Source organism: Dryobates pubescens, assembly GCF_014839835.1.
Source record: "Dryobates pubescens isolate bDryPub1 chromosome 38 unlocalized genomic scaffold, bDryPub1.pri SUPER_38_unloc_1, whole genome shotgun sequence".
Lineage (NCBI taxonomy): Eukaryota > Metazoa > Chordata > Aves > Piciformes > Picidae > Dryobates > Dryobates pubescens.
Window position 1 is genome coordinate 164,964 of NW_026530684.1, and position 18,711 is coordinate 183,674.

Consider the following 18,711-nt stretch of genomic DNA (forward strand, 5'->3'; position numbering starts at 1 on the left):
AGCACCCCTCCAGACAGAGTCCAAACTCTCCTTCAGTCTCCCTCTTCTAAAAACAGTGATAACATTCAATTATTATCAGTTATTCTTTTGGTACCTCATGGTGCAAAGTTCAGTGTACAAACGTAGGAGGTCTTGCTTTGATGAAGTGGAATTTGTGGTTTTTTTAGCATTGTTTTGAAAAAGTCTAAGAAATTAGTACCTTTTAGTACTAATTAGTATTAATATTGTAATAACTGGGAAAGGTAGAAGAATAGTCAAATGGTGAAATGGAAGCACTCAGCTACGAATTGTCACATTTAAGGGATTTGATTCGATGCTGCTATCCAAAAAACAAGTTTGAATCTAACTTTATTTATGCTGATATTTCTTCAATGCAAATATTTGTGTGAAGCTGTTAATTTCCACAGATCTCAGTACTGTAAACAGTCATCACAACAGGAGCACTTACTGGGTATTTCAGTTTCATTTTACACATGGGGATAAACCTCCTTTTAAGCAAGTGGACAGCTCATCTAGCAAGGCACGTTTAGGATTTGGGATATCTTGGTACCTTTTCCTTAATTCAAATGACTGTTTATTCTGAGCCAGAGCAGTACATAAAATATACAGGGTGTAGATGAAATCCTCCCTCTACAAAAATGAATCTAACTTGGGCATTATGGTGCAGATGCATATCCTTAAGGCCTGAGCCATTCTGTTCACCAAAACAAATTGCTTACAATCTGGCAAACTAACAGATTATCAAAATGAAATTCAGATGTTCTTTAAATCCATGTATCATCAACTCCTTCCAGATGTAAAAAGTCCATACATAGTTTTAATGAACCTCAGTCCTGCAGTCAGTTTCCATCACAACTCTCAAAATTAGCGCTCTTCACAAGCAATATACAACATTTGGTCTTTTCAGGAAACAATACTTGTTGCCTTCCTTAGAGCTAGGTATCCTGTCACCACATCTGAAGGGAGCATCCGAATATATGCAAATTCTTCTATAGTACTAAATCTGAGCTTGCTCTGGGGATCTGTGTAATTTGCCTAAAAAAGAAACAATGGCAGAGATGTTATTCAAATAAAACATTGAAACAGAATGCTAAAAAAGTCTCTAATTGCAACACCAGAAAATAGTGAGTTTCTTTTCCCAGTAGCAACACTGCTCTTCTACCAGTTTATAAGTTTATACTTTTTTTAATTTCTCCTTGTGTCAGAAATGTGGAGACGTTAATAGATCCCTTTAAAATCACAGTAGAAACACACTAAACTTAAGAGAGGGCTAAAACAGTTTCATATAAAACACAGTGCATAAGAAATTCCTCAACTCTCTAAACTGACCCTAGCAACTCTGTGCCTTGTGCAGTCTCTCTCAAGGTGAGTGTCCAAAGCGCTGGGCTGCTGCCAATACATTACCCACAAAGAGGCTGAATTATGGGTGTTCTGATACCTCTGATTTTCTCTTCCTGTGTATAACTTAGCTTTTTATTTAAAGTGGTTGTTAAAGCAAGAGAGTTCTGGCTTATGGTTCTGTGACTGAACTGCTAATAAATTTCAACTGTGTCATGCTTTGCTACAGATGCCTGCTTTCAGGATAGCAGCCTGGACAGCTAACACTGGGCAACGCGTATCTTCCAAAAATCCTTCTATATTAATAGCAAGAGGAGGGCACTCCCTGGTGGACATGGAGGGGAACGTAGTAACAAAAGATGAGGAAAAGGCAGAGGTACTTAACACCTTCTTTGCCTCAAATTTTAATAGCAGGACATAATGTCTTCCAGACAGCTGGCCTCCAGAGCTGGCAGATGGAGCCAGGGAGCAGTATAGTTCCCCTGTGATCCAGGAGGAGGTAGTCAGAGATCTCCTCAGCTGCTTGGATCCCCACAAGTCCATGGGACCAGATGGGATCCATCCTAGGGTGCTGAGAGAGCTGGCAGATGAGCTGGCCAAGCCACTCTCCATTATTTTTCAGCAGTCCTGGCTCACTGGAGAGGTCCCAGATGACTGGAAGCTGCCAACGTGGTGCCCATCCACAAGAAGGACTGGTTGGATGAGCCAGGGAATTACAGGCCTGTCAGCCTGACCTCAGCGCCAGGCAAGATTATGGAACAGGTCATCTTGAGTGCAATCACACAGCACTTAGAGGATGGCCAAGGGATCAGGCCCAGCTAGCATGGATTTAGGAAGGGCAGGTCCTGCCTGACCAACCTGATCTCCTTCTGTGATCAGGTGACTGCCTGGTGGATGTGGGGCAGGCTGTGGATGTAGTCTACCTGGACCTCAGCAAGGCCTTTGACACCGTCTCCCACAGCAAACTCCTGACCAAGCTGTCAGCCCATGGCTTGGACAGGAGCACACTGTGTTGGGTTAGGAACTGGCTGGAGGGCTGAGTCCAGAGAGTGGTGGTGAATGGTGCCACATCCAGCTGGCGGCCAGGCACCAGTGGTGTGCCCCAAGGATCAGTGCTGGGCCCCATCCTGTTCAATATCTTTATTGATGATCTGGATGAGGGCATTGAGTCCATTATCAGTAGATTTGCAGATGACACCAAGCTGGGGGCAGGAGTTGATCTGCTGGAAGGTAAAGGGGCTTTGCAGAGGGACCTTGACAGGCTGGACAGATGGGCAGAGTCCAAGGGCATGAGACTGAACACATCCAAGTGCTGGGTTCTGCATATTGGCCACAGCAACCCCTCGCAGTGCTACGGGCTGGGGTCAGAGTGGCTGGCGAGCGGCCAGGCAGAAAGGGACCTGGGGGTACTGGTTGATGGTAGGCTGAACATGAGCCTGCAGTGTGCCCAGACAGCTAAGAGGGCCAATGGCATCCTGGCCTCCTGGCCTGTATCAGGAACAGTGTGGCCAGCAGGAGCAGGGAGGTCATTCTGCCCCTGTACACTGCACTGGTTAGGCCACACCTCAAGTACTGTGTCCAGTTCTGGGGCCCTCAGTTTAGGAGGGATGTTGACTTGCTGGAAGGTGTCCAGAGAAGGGCAACAAAGTTGGTGAGGGGCTTGGAACACAGCCCTATGAGGAGAGGCTGAGGGAGCTGGAGTTGCTTAGCCTGGAGAAGAGGAGGCTCAGGGGAGACCTTATTGCTCTCTACAACTACCTGAACGGAGGTTGTAGCCAGGTGGAGGTTGGTCTCTTCTCCCAGGCAACCAGCACCAGAACAAGAGGATACAGTTTCAAGCTGTACCAGGGGAGGTTTAGGCTGGACTTTAGGAAGAAGTTTTACACAGAGAGAGTGTGCACCATGGGCACCATGAGTCACCATCATTGGAGGTGTTCAAGAGGAGACTTGATAGGGTGCTTGGTTGCATGGTTCAGTTGATTATGTGGTGTTGGTTAATAGTTGGTTAATGATCTTGAAGATCTCTTCCAACCTGGTTTTTCTTTTCTTTTGTTTTCTTTTCTTTTTCCTCTTTTCTTTTCCTTTTCTTTTTTTTTTTTCTTTTCTTTTCTCTTTTTTCTTTTTTTCTTCTTTTCTCTTTTTTTCTCTTGTCTTTTCTTTTCTCTTCTTCTCTTTTATCTTTTCTTCTCTTTTCTTTTCTCTTCTCTTTTCATTTCTCTTCTCTTTTCATTTCTCCTCTTTTCTATTCTTTTCTCTTTTCTTCTCTTTTCTTTTTTCTTTTCTTCTCTTTTCTCTTTTCTTTTCTCTTCTCTTTTCTTTTATTTTCTCTTATTTTCTTCTCTTGTCTCTTCTCCTTTTCTTTTCTTCTTTTATCTTTTCTTCTCTTTTCTCTTCTTTTTTCTTCTCTTTTCTTCTTTTCTTTTCGTCTTTCTTTTCTCTTCTCTTTTCTTCTCTTTTCTTTTTTCTTTTCTCTTCTTTTTCTCTTTTCTTCTCTTTTCTCTTCTCTCTTTTCTTCTCTTTTCTTCTCTTTTCTCTTCTCTTCTTCACTTTTCTCTTTTCTTTTTTCTCTTCTCTTTTTTCTTTTCTTCTCTTTTCCTTTCTCTTTTCTTTTATCTTCTTCTCTCTTTTCTTTTCTTTCTTTTCTCTTCTTTTCTTCTCTTTTCTCTTCTTTTTTCTTTTCTCTTCTCTTTTCTTCTCTTTTCTTCTCTCTGTTATCTTCTTCTCTTTTCTCTTCTTTTCTCTTCTTTTCTTCTCTTTTCTCTTTTTTTTTCTTTTCCCTTTTCTCTTTTCTCTTCTTCTCTTTTCTGTTCTCTTTTCTTCTCTTTTCTGTTCTCTTTTCTTCTCTTTTCTCTTTTCTTCTCTTTTTTTATTTTCTTTTATTTTCTTTTTTCTTTTCTTTCCTCTTCTTCTTTTCTTTTTCTTCTCTTTTCTTCTCTTTTCTTTTCTCTTTTCTTCACTTTTCTTTTCTCTTCTTTTCTCTTTTTTTCTTTTCCCTTCTTTTCTTTTCTTCCCTTCTTTTCTCTTTCTCTTTTCTTTTCTTTTCTTCTGTTCTCTTTTTTTTTTCTCTTTTCTTCTCTTTTCTCTTTTATTTTATTTTATTTTATTTTATTCTTTTTTTTTTTTTTTCTGCTACATTTGGACCCTGAGTGCCTGGGAGCAGTGTCAATTTCCTGCCATCCTCTCCCCTTCAGTATTGTCACAGAAACCTTGCACTCAGATGAGCCTGGGGGCAGCACAGGATGCTAGGCCGGAAGAAGGCAGGTCTAAGTGTATTGCCTCTCCACCTTCAGCCTCCAGGACATCCACCAACTGTTCATCATTGTATTACCAAGTGCCAGCCAAGGGTCTGTGTCATTTGCACATTTCTTTAACAGAGGCAGCTGAGATCCCTTAACATGTTACTAATAACATAAAAAAAAAAAAAAAAAAGGCCAAGAAGAGCTGGATCACTACCTCCATACAAACAGCTGAAGTGCAGGACCATCTACCGTTTTTATATTGTAAAGGATCTGTTGACCATGGTAACAATCCAACTGACTGCCTGGACTGATAAGACTTAGCAGAAAATTGTTATTTGTAGCTTGGTTTATTACAATGAAATACTACAAGATTAACTAAATGTAGTCAGCTAACAGTCAAGCCACCAGTTCATTTCCCAGCAAATGCTCCCATGTAAGAAAAACCCAGCCAAGTAGACTGCTTTTTAAATGTTCACGACTGTGTAATAAACTAGTCAAACAATATCTGCAGTTTGTATTGTATATCAATGTAGGCTAAAAATACTATGGCACTTCTTCACTATTCTGATGCGTCATATTGGGCTGTGATGTTTGCACATACTAACGTATGGTAAAAGCACATTTATGCCATGACTTCAATCTGAAAACACACTTTACCACTAATTCATCAATAATTAAAACATGAATCAAATCACTGGGGGCTGCAGGTGAAAAGTGGAAAGATACACTGTTACTAACAACTATTTTGTTCTAAGTGAAAATATTCATGTCACATAGGAACTGTGTCAGCAGCATATACAAATTTTTTGTAGGCAGAACTCAAGTGCTTTACTTCTGTTTTGTGCCAACAGAATCTCTAGGGAATTCAGGCGCCAAAACGTACCTGAAGAGACATTTTGTGGCATGTGCAAACCATATCTAACTTATTTTTTCTTGAACAAAATTATGTAGAAAACAGCCCATCTGTGACACATTGGCGATGCATCTGTCAAACTCCCAAGCCCCAGCCAAGTGTCTGACTCAGGTTGACTTGTTTGAAGAAAAGTTTGGGAGCAATGATAACAAGCTGGGGGCTTTTTAACCTGGGACAATCAATATAACTTTGCCTAATCACATGCTTGGAAATTGCTGAACTTTCTCTAGCGATACAATGAAACACACTCATCATGGAAACTTTTAGCCTCTGTGGTTAAACCTTGGTAAAGTTAGCAGTTAGCAGTTAGCAGTGCTACCAGCTTTTGGTGTAAGCAATCTAACAAATCAGAAATGATGGGGACCAGTGCAGACTCTGCAGGGGTTTGGCACTAAATCACTGGACAACTGTTAAGTTCAAGGCTGAACAGGAACCACAGTAAGCACATCTTTTACAGAAACATGCACCAGCTTTATTTCATTGTGAAAAGTGAGAGGAAAGTTTTGAAGAGAAAACTAAAATATTTATTGGTTAAAAAAGTACTTACTGGAAGTCCTGAAATATCTGAGTATTTCTTGGCAGGCTTAAAGGACGGAGGAGCATCAATATTAAAATCTAGAGAGAAAAAAAAAAGGAAAAGATAAATTCAGTGTGCTATATACATTTTAAAATGTCAACCCCAAATGTAAATAGCTAATATTTTTTAAATGCTGCCTTTACTTTTTGTATTAACTACCAGTGCTAAGGTAAAGAGCTAAGAAGCAAAATTATCTCTGAAGACATTTAACCTGTTAGCCCTGTAACCAACATCCTGATTCTGCTCCTCTCTCTAATACAAGGACTTCAATAAGCAGAACTTCCCTCCCCAAAAGGAAGAATGTGACAGCTATTTGAAATATGCTGATTTATTCCAAATCTTAATGAATTCCCTTGCAGTTATTTGCCATTATCATACACATGCAGTATGTTAAGACCATGAAACACTGCTCAAGATTGCAGCTCTGAAACACTATAATCCAGAGAAGCAAAGTAATCTTTTAAATCAGTTAAATCTTTACACAGGTGCCTCTTTAAGCCCAGTCAATGATCCGTAAAATTGTCTGAATGCTTTAATTAAATGATGGCAATTGCTGTTCTTTGGTGTCCTTTAAATAGCAGCTTCCATTCATCAACATTTTTAAGATAAGAGTTGGTATGTTTAGGTAGTTAAATCCTCAATTTTGGATCTTTACAAAAATATCTTGCAACTGACTTGCTTCTTTCGTCCTTCCTGATCTCCTTTGCACCTCATTCAGATGCTATGATCAATTCAAATGTTCCATCCATATCAGATTTCTAGTTCACCATCTCATAACTAAAAAGACTCTAATTCCACAGACAGCTGGTTTTAAATATGCAACTGAATTTCTGCCAAGAGGGCCAATGGCATCCTGGCCTGCATCAAGAACAGTGTGGCCAGCAGGAGCAGGGAGGTCATTCTGCCCCTGTACACTGCACTGGTGTGGTGGGTTAACGCCCTTTTCTGAAAACAAAGCTGGGTGGAGGGTTTGCGGGTACTTTACCCTCCCTGTGGGGCGTTTTCCCCTAGGAAGCTTCAGTCTGTTCCACTCCCCCCTCCCTGCCCAGCTAGGGTATAAAAAGCAGGACGTCATAGCTGTTGGCTCTCCTTTTGGCTCCTGCCTCTGCTGGATGAGAGCTGCTGCATCTGCCCTCCTGCTCCTCAGCCACGTGGCCGGACCTGATCCTTCTCCCTGCTGCCTCCACACCTCCTCACAGAAAGACTGGTTTTGTATTATTCTTTCTTGTCCCCTTCCCATCCATCCTTGTTCCTTGCCCCTTGTGAACCTTTCCTGTTATTGTTATATATATATATATATATATATATATATATATATATATATATATATATATATATATATACAGTTTAAAGAAAAAGTTCTTCACCTCTCTACTTCCAGGCCGACTCCAGATTATTGTTTAGTGGATTTGCTCCTCACCCTTTTTTGTCCCCCCTCTCTGTTTTGGGGGGAGGAGGGGGAGTGGGGGAGAGATTCTCAGCCTTTTCCCTATCTGGGCTTTTGACTCCCAGCTAAGGCTCAAACCACTACAATTTTTTGGCGCCTCCAACGTGGGGTTTGGAAATTAATCTTGCATTGGGAGAGCAATACTTTGTCTGAAAAAGGGACTGGAAGTAGAGATGGCAATTTTAAAGAACCTGATAGTCCAAGCCTTTGCATGGGTGTTTGGCTGGATCTTTTGGACCCACATCTACAAATTAATAACTTACCATGTGGTGTGGTTAATGATAGAGATGCTGCTCAACTGGATAAAAACTTTACCAATGAAGCTGGGCATGTACCTCTTGAATTCGTTGAATTTCACTGTCAGTGGTAACTTTTCTAACATAGGAAATTATCCTGAAGCAGGCTATGAAGCCAATGGTGTAGATAAAAGTGCCTGTGATGGAAAATTGCTTTACATTGCAATATACTCCATATGCTTAAATGTAATCCTTATAGGGACATTTGCTGTGACCATGTTGGGTGGGGGACAAGCTAACCCATTAAGAGCTGTTTGGAGGGTGATAATACACTCCTTTGCACTCTTTAACGACTGGGGGCGTGTCTGCTGTGGGTATTGTAAGCACTCTGTAAACAGAAAGAGGGAGGGGTCAGGTTGTAATGAGTGTGCCAGATCTCAGCCTGAGCCCCAGGCACAAGGGGCTGGTCCAGTAGTGATGCTGGTCTGGACAAAGAGTTGGCCAAACTCGATGGAACACACACTCTCTGGGCCCGGATACTTAATGCCATCAAGAGCCGGTACCGCTCAAGAGATGACCTGCCCTGGGCCCCAGTTAGATGGACAACTATGGAACAGGGCATTCGGTATCTGAGGCAGATGGCTGTGATGGAAATAATTTATGGGGATGGCCAGCTCCCCAGAGACCCAGATGAGGTGCCCATGAGACGGCCCTTCGTAAAACAACTCACCCAGGGTGCTCCTCAGAAATATGCTCACACATTAGGAGGGATACTCCTGACTGGACAGGATGGAAGTCCTAAAACTCTCTGTGAGTTTGCCAGTGATTTAAGGGAATATGAGGACAGCGTAAATCAGAAACCCCTGATCTCAGCCATAGAAACTATGGCTAAAGACATTGTCAAAGAGATCAAGACCTCCATGTCTGAACTGAAAAAGGGGAGCGATGCCTCCTTTGCCCCTTCTCCTTCAGAATGGGTCCAGGTTTCAGCAATCAGGAACAGACGACCTTCCCCCAGAAGATCACCCCAAGCCAGTTGGGGGATGTCAAGGGTGTCTCTGTGGAGGTTCCTCTGTGACCATGGAGAGGACATGGACACCTGGCATGGCCAACCCACCTCTGCCCTCTGGAACAGAGTGCGGGAACTGCAAGGTGGGCACCACGGGGATAACTCATCCAGGAGAAGGGCTGCCCCAGTTTCCCGGAGTCAAGAGACTCTTACCCTAGCAACACAGGACCCTGTGACAAGTGTGGACATCGCTGCCAGCATTAGAGGTGCCCTACCTCCAGCCAGGTGGAAGCCAGGGACAACAGAGTATACTGGGATGTGTATGTGAAATGGTCTGGCACTTCCTCTTTCCTTCCCTCTCCGAGACTTGGTAACTGGGGGAGAGATCTCCCGGCCATGGGCCTGATTGGGCCCAAGGCCACTGGGGGATAGGCAGTCTCAGATCTGGCCAGCTGAGACCAGCCTAATAGTGGGGGGGGGAAGGAGGAGCCCTGGGGGTTTTGGATGTACCCTCAGGTGGGGTTTGGGGTCTTTCTGGGTTTACTTTGGTTCCTTTCTTGTCACTATGTTTCCTTTTGTGCACACTCACTGTTCTCTATTTAAACTCTCCACTACTTTTGCAATCCATTTGTCTGAGTCGTTATTTCTGCGCGTGGTGGGGAGGGGGTCTGCCCCAACCCATTACAACTGGTTAGGCCACACCTCAAGTACTGTGTCCAGTTCTGGGCCCCTCAGTTTAGGAAGGAGATTGACTTGCTGGAACGAGTCCAGAGAAGGGCAACGAAGTTGGTGAGGGGTCTGGAGCACAAGTCCTATGAGGAGGGACTGAGGGAGCTGGGGTTGCTTAGCCTGGAGAAGAGGAGGCTCAGGGGTGACCTTATTGCTCTACACAACTACCTGAAGGGAGGTTGTAGACAGGCAGAGGTTGGTCTCTTCTCCCAGGCAGCCGGTACCAGAACAAGAGGACACAATCTCAGGCTGCACCAGGGGAGGTTTAGGCTGGATGTCAGGAAGAAGTTCTACACAGAGCGTGTGATTGCCCATTGGAATGGGCTGCCCAGGGAGGTGGTGGAGTCACCATCACTGGAGGTGTTCAGGAGACTTGATGGGGTGCTTGGTGCCATGGGTTAGTTGTTTAGGTGGTGTTGGATTGGTTGATGGGTTGGACTTGATGATCTTGAAGGTCTCTTCCAACCTGTTCTGGTCTATTCTATTCTATTCTATTCTATTCTATTCTATTCTATTCTATTCTTTTTCCACCTTCTTAAAAAAAAAAATTCTTGTCCATTTACGATTGTAAAGAAACAGCATCAGCGGCAGATTGTCAGTTAGAATAGCATTTTTCTGTAACAGCTGTACCTAAATCACTTTAAAAAATGGCAAGCTATTTTTGGATAAAGAACCAAGTCTGACAAAACATATATGTATATGCTTGATTCTGAAATGCCTCCACTTGCTTAAGTAAAATCAGAGGATCCCATTCTGCACGCAGCTATGTTCAACAGGATCTTACTTTATGAGTAGATTAAATCTATATTATTAGCTAGAAGATTAGATAGTAGATTATATCTATATATAGAGAGAGAGAGTAGCATTGCTGCTGTAACTCTGCCCCTGCAGATGCACACCAGCTAGGACTACTAATCACAGTATCACTAAGGTTGGAAGAGACCTCAAAGATCGAGTCCAACCTGTCACCACAGACATCTTGACTAGACCATGGCACCAATCCCCTCTTGAACACCTCCAGGGATGGGGACTCCACCACCTCCCTGGGCAGCACATTCCAGTGACAAATTACTCTCTCGGTGAAGAACTTTCTCCTCACCTTGAGCCTAAACCTCCCCTGGCACAGCTTGAGACTGTGTCCCCTTGTTCTGGTGCTGGTTGCCTGGGAGAAGAGAACAACCCCTTCCTGGCTACAATCACCTTTCAGGTAGTTGTAGAGGGCAATGAGGTCACCCCTGAGCCTCCTCTTCTCCAGGCTAAACAACCCCAGCTCCCTCAGCCTCTCCTCACAGGGCTGTGCTCAAGGCCTCTCACCAGCCTTGTTGCCCTTCTCTGGACACCTTCAAGTGTCTCAATGTCCTTCTTAAACTGAGGGGCCCAGAACTGGACACAGGACTCAAGGTGCAGCCTAACCAATGCAGAGTACAGGGGCACAATGACCTCCCTGCTCCTGCTGGCCACACTATTCCTAATACAGGCCAGGATGCCATTGGCCCTCTTGGCCACCTGGGCACACTGCTGGCTCATGTTTAGGCAGCTGTCAATCAGCACCCCCAGGTCCCTCTCTGTTTGGCAGCTCTCCAGCCACTCTGACCCCAGCCTGTAGCTCTGCATGGGGTTGGTGTGGCCAAAGTGCAGCACCTGGCACTTGGACTTGTTGAATGCCATCCTGTTGGACTCTGCCCATCTGTCCAGTCGGTCGAGGTCCCTCTGCAGAGGCCTTCTGCCCTCTAACTGACCAACATCTGCTCCTAACTTGGTGTCATCTGCAAATTTGCTGATGACTGACTCAATCCCCTCATCCAGATCATCAATGAAGATGCTAAAGAGGATGGGGCCCAGCACTGATCCCTGGGGGATGCCACTGGTGCCTGGCTGCCAGCTGGCTGTGGCACCATTCACCACCACTCTCTGGGCTCAGCCCTCCAGCCAGTTCCTAACCCAGCACAGAGTGTTGCTGTCCAAGCCACAAGCTGACAGCTTAGACAGCAGTTTGCTGTGGGGGACGGTGTCAAAGGCCTTGCTGAAGTCCAGGTAGACTACATCCACAGCCTCCCCACGTCCACCAGATGGTCACCTGATCATAGAAGGAGATCAAGTTGGGGAGGCAGGACCTGCCCTTCCTAAATCCATGTTGGCTGGACCTGAGCCCTTGGCCATCCTTCAGGTGCGCAGTTATTGCTGCCAGGATAATCTCCTCCATCACTTTCCCTGGCGCTGAGGTCAGGCTGAGTGGCCTGGCGTTACTGGGTTCCTCCATCTGACATTTCTTGTGGATGGGCACCACATTGGCCACTTTCAGTCATCTGGGACCTCTCCAGTGAGCCAGGACTGGAGGAAAATGATGGAGAGCGGCTTGGCAGCACATCTGCCAGCTCTATCAGCACCCTAGGATGGATCCCATCCGGTCCCAAGGACTTGTCGGTGTCCAAGTGGCTCAGCAGGTCCCCAACTAATTCCTCATGGATTTCTGGGGCACTACACTGCTCCCTGACCCCATCAGCCTGCTCAGGAGGCCACTGGTCCTGAACTCCTGCCTTGCTGTTAAAAATTGAGGCAAAGAAGGTGTTCAGGACCTCAGCTTTTTCCTCTTCTTCAGTCACAGTGTTCCCCTCCAGGTCCAATAAGGAGTGGAGGTTCTTCTTGCCCTTCTTTTTAGTGTTAATATATTTGCAAATTGCTTTTTGTTGTCTCTCACAGAGGTGTTCAGCTTCAGTTCCAACTGGGCCTTTGCCTCTCTAATTTTATTCCTACATGATCGAACAGCTTCTTTAAACATACCTCGAGATCACAACTGTTAATAATGTAGTTTCAACTGTGTAGAACTAAATAGGAGATGTAGAATTTAAATCTCCCAAGAAACTAGGATAAGGGTTTAGGTGGGAAGCTTGGGTTTACATCTAAGCTACTGCAGGCATGTGGCTTAGCAGAATCCATCTGAAAATATTTTTTAAAAATAGCCAATTAAGCAGAAGACATTTGGGCAGCATAAAGCAGTTAGAGTGTGACAAGAACCTGATTGAAATAAGGAGTTTCTGACCTGGCTTGGATAAATACATTTTCTTCAATAAATTCTACCCCAAAATGTATTTGAATATTCTCACAATACTACAAATTGTTTGCTTTCCTCTACTTTCCACCCAGGTCTGTTGAGTGTGCTAGGACTTGTCTTACATGTACTACTGGATCCCCTTCAAGCAGGATACTACATCATGATGAAATTATTTAGTTTTGTTGTAAAGAAAGTTATTTGTGTGTATTTTAATATTTATAAATACATCTAAAGCATCTATGCAGCTTACAGCTAGGATCATTTAGTTGCCATGGCAATGCCCTTTCCGAAGCAAGAATTTGTTTTAGGTTCTTCCAAGTCCTGTTCTTCTTGCCAGCTGCTGCTCCACCAATGCTGGAATGCTAGAATTAAAAATATGGTGCTTAGAGAAAAAAATAATAAAGAACACTACTTCAGAGCATGAAATTCCTATTTCATAGTCTTTCTTATATGCCTCATCTTGTCACGAACCATGTGTTATCCTCACTTAGGATTCACTCATTTCAGCAGGCCACAAGAAAAATCAAAGCTTTTTGGACTGTCAGTTAAGCATGTTTATGATTAACTGAAGGAAATGAAAATCTTCTCACATGGAAATAGAAAATCAATGTGCTTAGGTTTAGCCTGAGATTACAGGATTCTGTACATACTTCCCATAGTATTAAAACCTATTACTTTTAAATTGTGTCTAAAATTGTGATGACAATGCTAAATTTTCTCTTTCCTTTTTATGGCACATTACAGCTGCAGCTCTAGCTCTTTTACATGACTGTAGAAAACACAACTGATCTTGCAAAACATAGTGAATACTATGAGAAACTTTCTGGAAATTTCATTTTTCTTTCAAATGATAGTGGAGAGAATATAAAAAGAGTAATAAATGTTGTTGGCTGCTGAGACAGTTTTGCATTTTGAAAGGTACACTAATAGGCAGCTTGCCACAGGTACTATAATGGTAGTTTCAGCTATCAAATGTGATTACTACAGGTTAATTTATTTATGTCCCTTCAGAGACAGAAGTTGCACAACCTACTATACTACTTCTAAATGATCTCAGGACACAAATCTACAGCTTCACTTTAGAAAAGGTCTGTGAAATTGGGAAATTGTTATTTCTGTTAATAATTACTACCTACCATATTAGTCTCATCAAAACCCATCAAATTCTTCTAACACACTTTTGCTCTGATTGGTTTATAAATTAGCCTGTTAAATTGCTGAAGATGATAGGAGGAAAGGATTCAGTGAGAAAGACTATCTTCAGACATGGGATATACTCAGAAAACATGCTCATGAACTGGTGATGTGATGAGTTTTGGCAATGGATACCCAATATACAAAATACATTCAAATGTTTGCTCTGAGGGTAACACCTCCAGAATTAGGGTGACAGATCTAGAGACCATTGTGAAGCAGAGGTTGCTGGAATATAAGCTAAAAATAAATGTACTACCACATTAATAATTCAAATTCAGTACATGAATTTGCCCCAGAATATTTTTTTTCTCAGTAATCTGGTTTCTCAAAAGCAACTATTTTGTTTATATGATCTTATGCCTCCTAGAAACAGGGCTGACTATCACCTCACATACCTAAAATCAAAAAGCAATGACTGCCAAGCACAAGTGAACCAAACTACCTCTGCACTAGTCAAGTTCAGAGGAACTTGGAGCTAAGACAGGCAGAGATAGTCATTACTCTACATAGTTGTCCTGTCTCCTTTCCTTTCCCAATTGCCAAGGGATGCAGATTTCATTCAGGAAGTTTAGGAAGAGGTAATGTCTTCCCTCTTCTCTGCTTTTAAGCCTGTCCTCTGCAATGAGGTAATAGAGATAGGCATTACTTGAGTTCTTTTCTTTCTTTTATGGGAAATTAGGCAAAAAGTCATCTAAATTGTTACTAGCACTTCATACCAACAAACAGCTAGTTAAAACCCAATACATTTTTAATAATTAGTTACTGTATTGAAGGGGACAATTTTCTGTTTTTATTGTAACTGCCTATTATTTCTGAAGCAGTTGCTAAAGGCTCTGTACATTCATTATTAATTCAAGCATGCAGACATTAGTACTGCCTCTTTCCAAACCATGATGTCCCTCTAGAAACTTAAGGATCAGCACAGGCCTCATGGATATTTAAATCCTATACAGAAGCTCCAGGGAATGATTCTGGGTGAAAACTGAGCTTTTCAAATAAGCCCCATTTCTTAAAGAAGCTGGTATTCACTGGAGGCTTAGCAAGTGAAGTGCACAGTCATTTGAATGCTTCTTGTGACAGAAGTCACCTGTAAAGCACACACAGAGCAACTTGCAAGTCAGATTAATTCTATACTCAATGCCAAACCTGTGCTTAGAGAGCTGTGTGATGCCCAATTACTCAGGTTTTATGCTGTGGGATATTGTATCTCACACATGGAAATTTTATCATATAGAATGAAATGTGGGATATAATCTTTCTTTTCTAAGTACTGGCTTAAGACCAGCAGCCTGAGAAGTTTGCTTATCTAAAAAGCATTTGCCGAGTGTATCGATGAGTTCACCCTGGCATAGCAAGATGAAAGCAAACAAAAAACCAAACCAAACCAAACCAAACAACAAAAACATCCACTCCAAAACTCAGCAGTGACAGCACTACTAGCTGTAGTTTTCCTTCACTTTCTCCCCCAACATAAACTTTGGAGTGCTTTAGCAGCTTGTATTTCATCTGCTGTCAGAGTTTATATGACTTCTGGATGACAGCAGACCAGGATTCTGGGGAGCATGAAGTGTTTTCTTCTAAATCTATAATTCCTCTAAATTACCCTAAGGACACCACAGGGCTGTTAAGTTTCATGGACCAAGACAGGAGCAAAATGCCAGTTGCTAATGATTCTCTGGCTGATTTCTAGTGCAATTGCTTTGAAGCTTTGCAGCTTCTCTCCAGCTGTGGTAGTTTGTGAGATACTGCATTTACCATGATCTGGTAGGTTCTCTGACTCCGTTTCAGAATTTAATATAATAGTTCTGCCTCTGGACCAACACCATTTTCATTCTACAAAATAGCGTGTGTGGACCATATACTGTGGCACTGACTTGAGGTGGATTTCTTTAAAATTCTCAACCTTTTGCTTGGCCATTAAGCTGATTTTCTTAACACTTATATTCTTAATATGGGTATGTTTTACTGGAAGATCTCTGGATTTCAAATTGTTAACATAGTATACACACCACGAAATTTGGATCTTTAAATGGTAACAGCTTGACAGTTGTTTCCACTGATCCTGTGCTGGAGTCTGTGTTCAGAAATTTGTTTTCGCTCATGGCCTCTCCACCTGCACTCTGAAGAAAAAAAATACAATCTTATTGCTTGTTACTTTTAGCTATTTTAACTTGAGACAGGACTGTCTGCTACATTACCTACCTGTTACCTTCTTGGCCTTCCTATCTCTTTTGAATCTTTAAAGATGTTGCATGCCATCAATGCAGAAGCATGAAACTATAGTATTTGTCAAGCAATGTACAACGGACATATGAATAGAGTGGTCAAAGCTTACTGACAAAAAACAGCATCAGGTTAGTTTCAGTATTAATGAAAGCCATCTCTGTGAAGTGCAAGACAGCTTGTGAAACCTGAAACAGCAGAAATACACATTGGTCTCTTTCAGAATGGTCTGTATTAGAGCACTAACAGGAATATATAGAACTGATTTAAAAGGTTTTTTCAAGGTTTTAAAGAAAACTTGGTTAATAGCTTATATTCCATCCTTGGGTTCAATCACGCCTGATTGAGGATTGAGAGAAAAAAATCAGAGATATTATTTTCACATACAAACCTCAAAACATCTACACAGGTACTCGCTGTTTCTAGGCTTCTCTTCATGGTTTATTTATTTAGCAGGACATGCAGTTAGAGAAGGTGTGTGTGATGAGAAAGCTAATAAAATTGCATCCTGATACTTCTGCATGAATGAGTTTACGTTGTTTTTTATTTTGTGAGCACCTTGAAGTCTCCACACTAGCAGAACTAGCCCATGCTACACAGAGAAGTGTTCCTTGTGAAATCCCGACCTGCACTGAAGCCAATGAGAATTCTGCCACCGAATGTGGTACTCCAGTCAATAGCATTTCATACCAGGATTCTTATTTCTTTAAGAACAAAGAGCTGATCTAAAAGTGAAATCAATATTTACTAACAGGTGGTTAAAATGTTTCTCTACCTTCAGACAGATAACACTTAGAATGAAAAAAAAAGTTTTCCTATGAAAACCTGTACTGAAAAAACTACTGTTTTGATACAATACTCTTTTAAGCAGGCAGGAAAAAAAGATCATTATTATTAATTACATGAAAACACAAAAATCACCTTGTGAAAATGATGATTACATTAAGAACATGAGAAGTGCCTCAACAAAGATAAGACTACTGTGAACGACTGGCCTGATGTGTCAGCTCTGCCCACCAAGATAGCAATTGTCCAGGGAGCGTGGTGGACTGCTAAGAGAGGCAGAGGTCGCTCAGCGCCAACCCCTGTAAGCCCACTGGGAGGCACCTGAAAGTCACATATGCATTGCAATGTGACAAGGGCATGGGCCAGGTGGAGCTATGATGAAGGAACCAGGAATGGTATAAAACCCCTGAGTTATGCCAGCTTAACATGGGGGAACATCATCTGGAACATCTCAGGCTAGAGGCAGTAGCCCAGGAATGTCTACCCCCCATCACCGAAGATGGAACCTGAGGTGGTAACTATTTCTCCCACTCTTTCCACTCTCTCTCCCTTTTCTTTACTTTCTGTTTTGTTTGTAATAGTCTACCTCCTCCATTCTTTTTGCCTCCATTCTCTCTCTCCCCCTTTTCTTTCCCATCTTTCTCTGTTTTGTTTGTAAGTAGTTTGTGTCTTAATTTCACTCATGGGAACGTTCTAAAGAAAGACATCTTTTTCCTGATTTCTGGATTGAGACATATGGCAAAGGCCATGATTCAACATATCACTCTCCATGTGATTACAAGGGAAGTGTTTGTATTCTGAACTAAATGCACAGGTAATTTCAGGATTAGGAACTAGACAAATTGAATTCTTTTTTAGGGAAATACATCCATTTTTCAGCAGTGCCCATTTTTTAACATAGCCAAGAGTGGTCTTAGATATTCAAAGTATGGTATAAAGAAGTATTCAAGTAAAATAGTCATGTTTTCAATGCTTTATTAAAATAAAATATATGAATAGAGATTATTTATTTTCAAAACAACTGTCAGTCCTCTGTAAGCTCATAGTAAAGCAGATACTGGCATAATAACATCAGTGGAAGCAACATTGAAGTATGTAACCTAAAACTGATTCCTCCTGTGCTGAGTCTTTTAGACTGTGACTGACAGAGAAACAAGAAATGCAGATGGATGCTTAGAAATGTGCAGAAAACAACATCTTCAGCAATCCCGTGTGAAGCGGTTTAGGTTAGGTTTCAAGCTATTCTTGTGCATGCATGCTTCCAGCACTTCAGATTTTGGCAAGAAACATGAAGTTAATCTTGAGAAAGCCAAGGCTTGAGATACAAGGTTATTTTTGACACATCACTTATCTTTGATGCTGCTCATCATCAGTGTTACTTCCCCAAGTAGAGGAATCAACATTCACAGCTACTCTTCATAAAGTTCTTGCCTTTCATTTGGTACCATTTGGTCAAATTTAAATCCAGTCCTAAAGGTTTTTTGTTAATTATTACTTTTTTCCTTTGAAGTGGTCTTCTAAGCATTCTGCTGTTTATGAAACAGGTTTTAAGTAGCATTTCAACAATTTTTCAAAACAGTATCTAGTATTTTGAGACTGACAAGTAAAAATAGTTTAATAAGTAAAGAGAAAGAAGCTCCTTAACTTCTGGAGCCTAGTACACTTACATATTACACTCACTGACTTCAGTGGGTTTTTCTCTGTGGATTCAGTGATAATTTTGCTGGTGCATTAGGAAGGAAAGTAAAGAACTATTCCAGGCAGAATAATTCCTGAATATAAATTTTTACACATTGTTTCTTTTCTGGACCAATCCCTAAGGAATTTCAGGTACTAGTGCTGCTAAGGATTGGGATAACCCATGTTATAGGACAGATACTAATTTTGCTTGTGCTAGTATCCTTTGCACAGCAGTAGGAGCAGCAGAACCCAGGGCAGCAGCTGCTGCTTTCCTGAGCCATGTGG

The 18,711-nt window shown here is 42.0% G+C and overlaps 1 protein-coding gene across 1 annotated transcript in view; it reads right to left on the reverse strand.

Annotated features, from left to right (window-relative positions):
• Window positions 1-356: 356 nt before the first annotated feature.
• The window catches only part of LOC128899575 (INO80 complex subunit C-like), a 38,876-nt gene continuing 20,521 nt past the window's right edge, over window positions 357-18,711 (reverse strand). The window contains exons 2-5 of the mRNA XM_054179089.1: window positions 15,747-15,857; window positions 12,791-12,902; window positions 6,038-6,105; window positions 357-1,035 (exon numbers count right to left, since the gene is read on the reverse strand). Coding sequence (XP_054035064.1) covers window positions 904-1,035; window positions 6,038-6,105; window positions 12,791-12,902; window positions 15,747-15,857 — 423 coding nt within the window. The 3' untranslated portion in view covers window positions 357-903. The remainder of the gene's footprint in view (window positions 1,036-6,037; window positions 6,106-12,790; window positions 12,903-15,746; window positions 15,858-18,711) is intronic.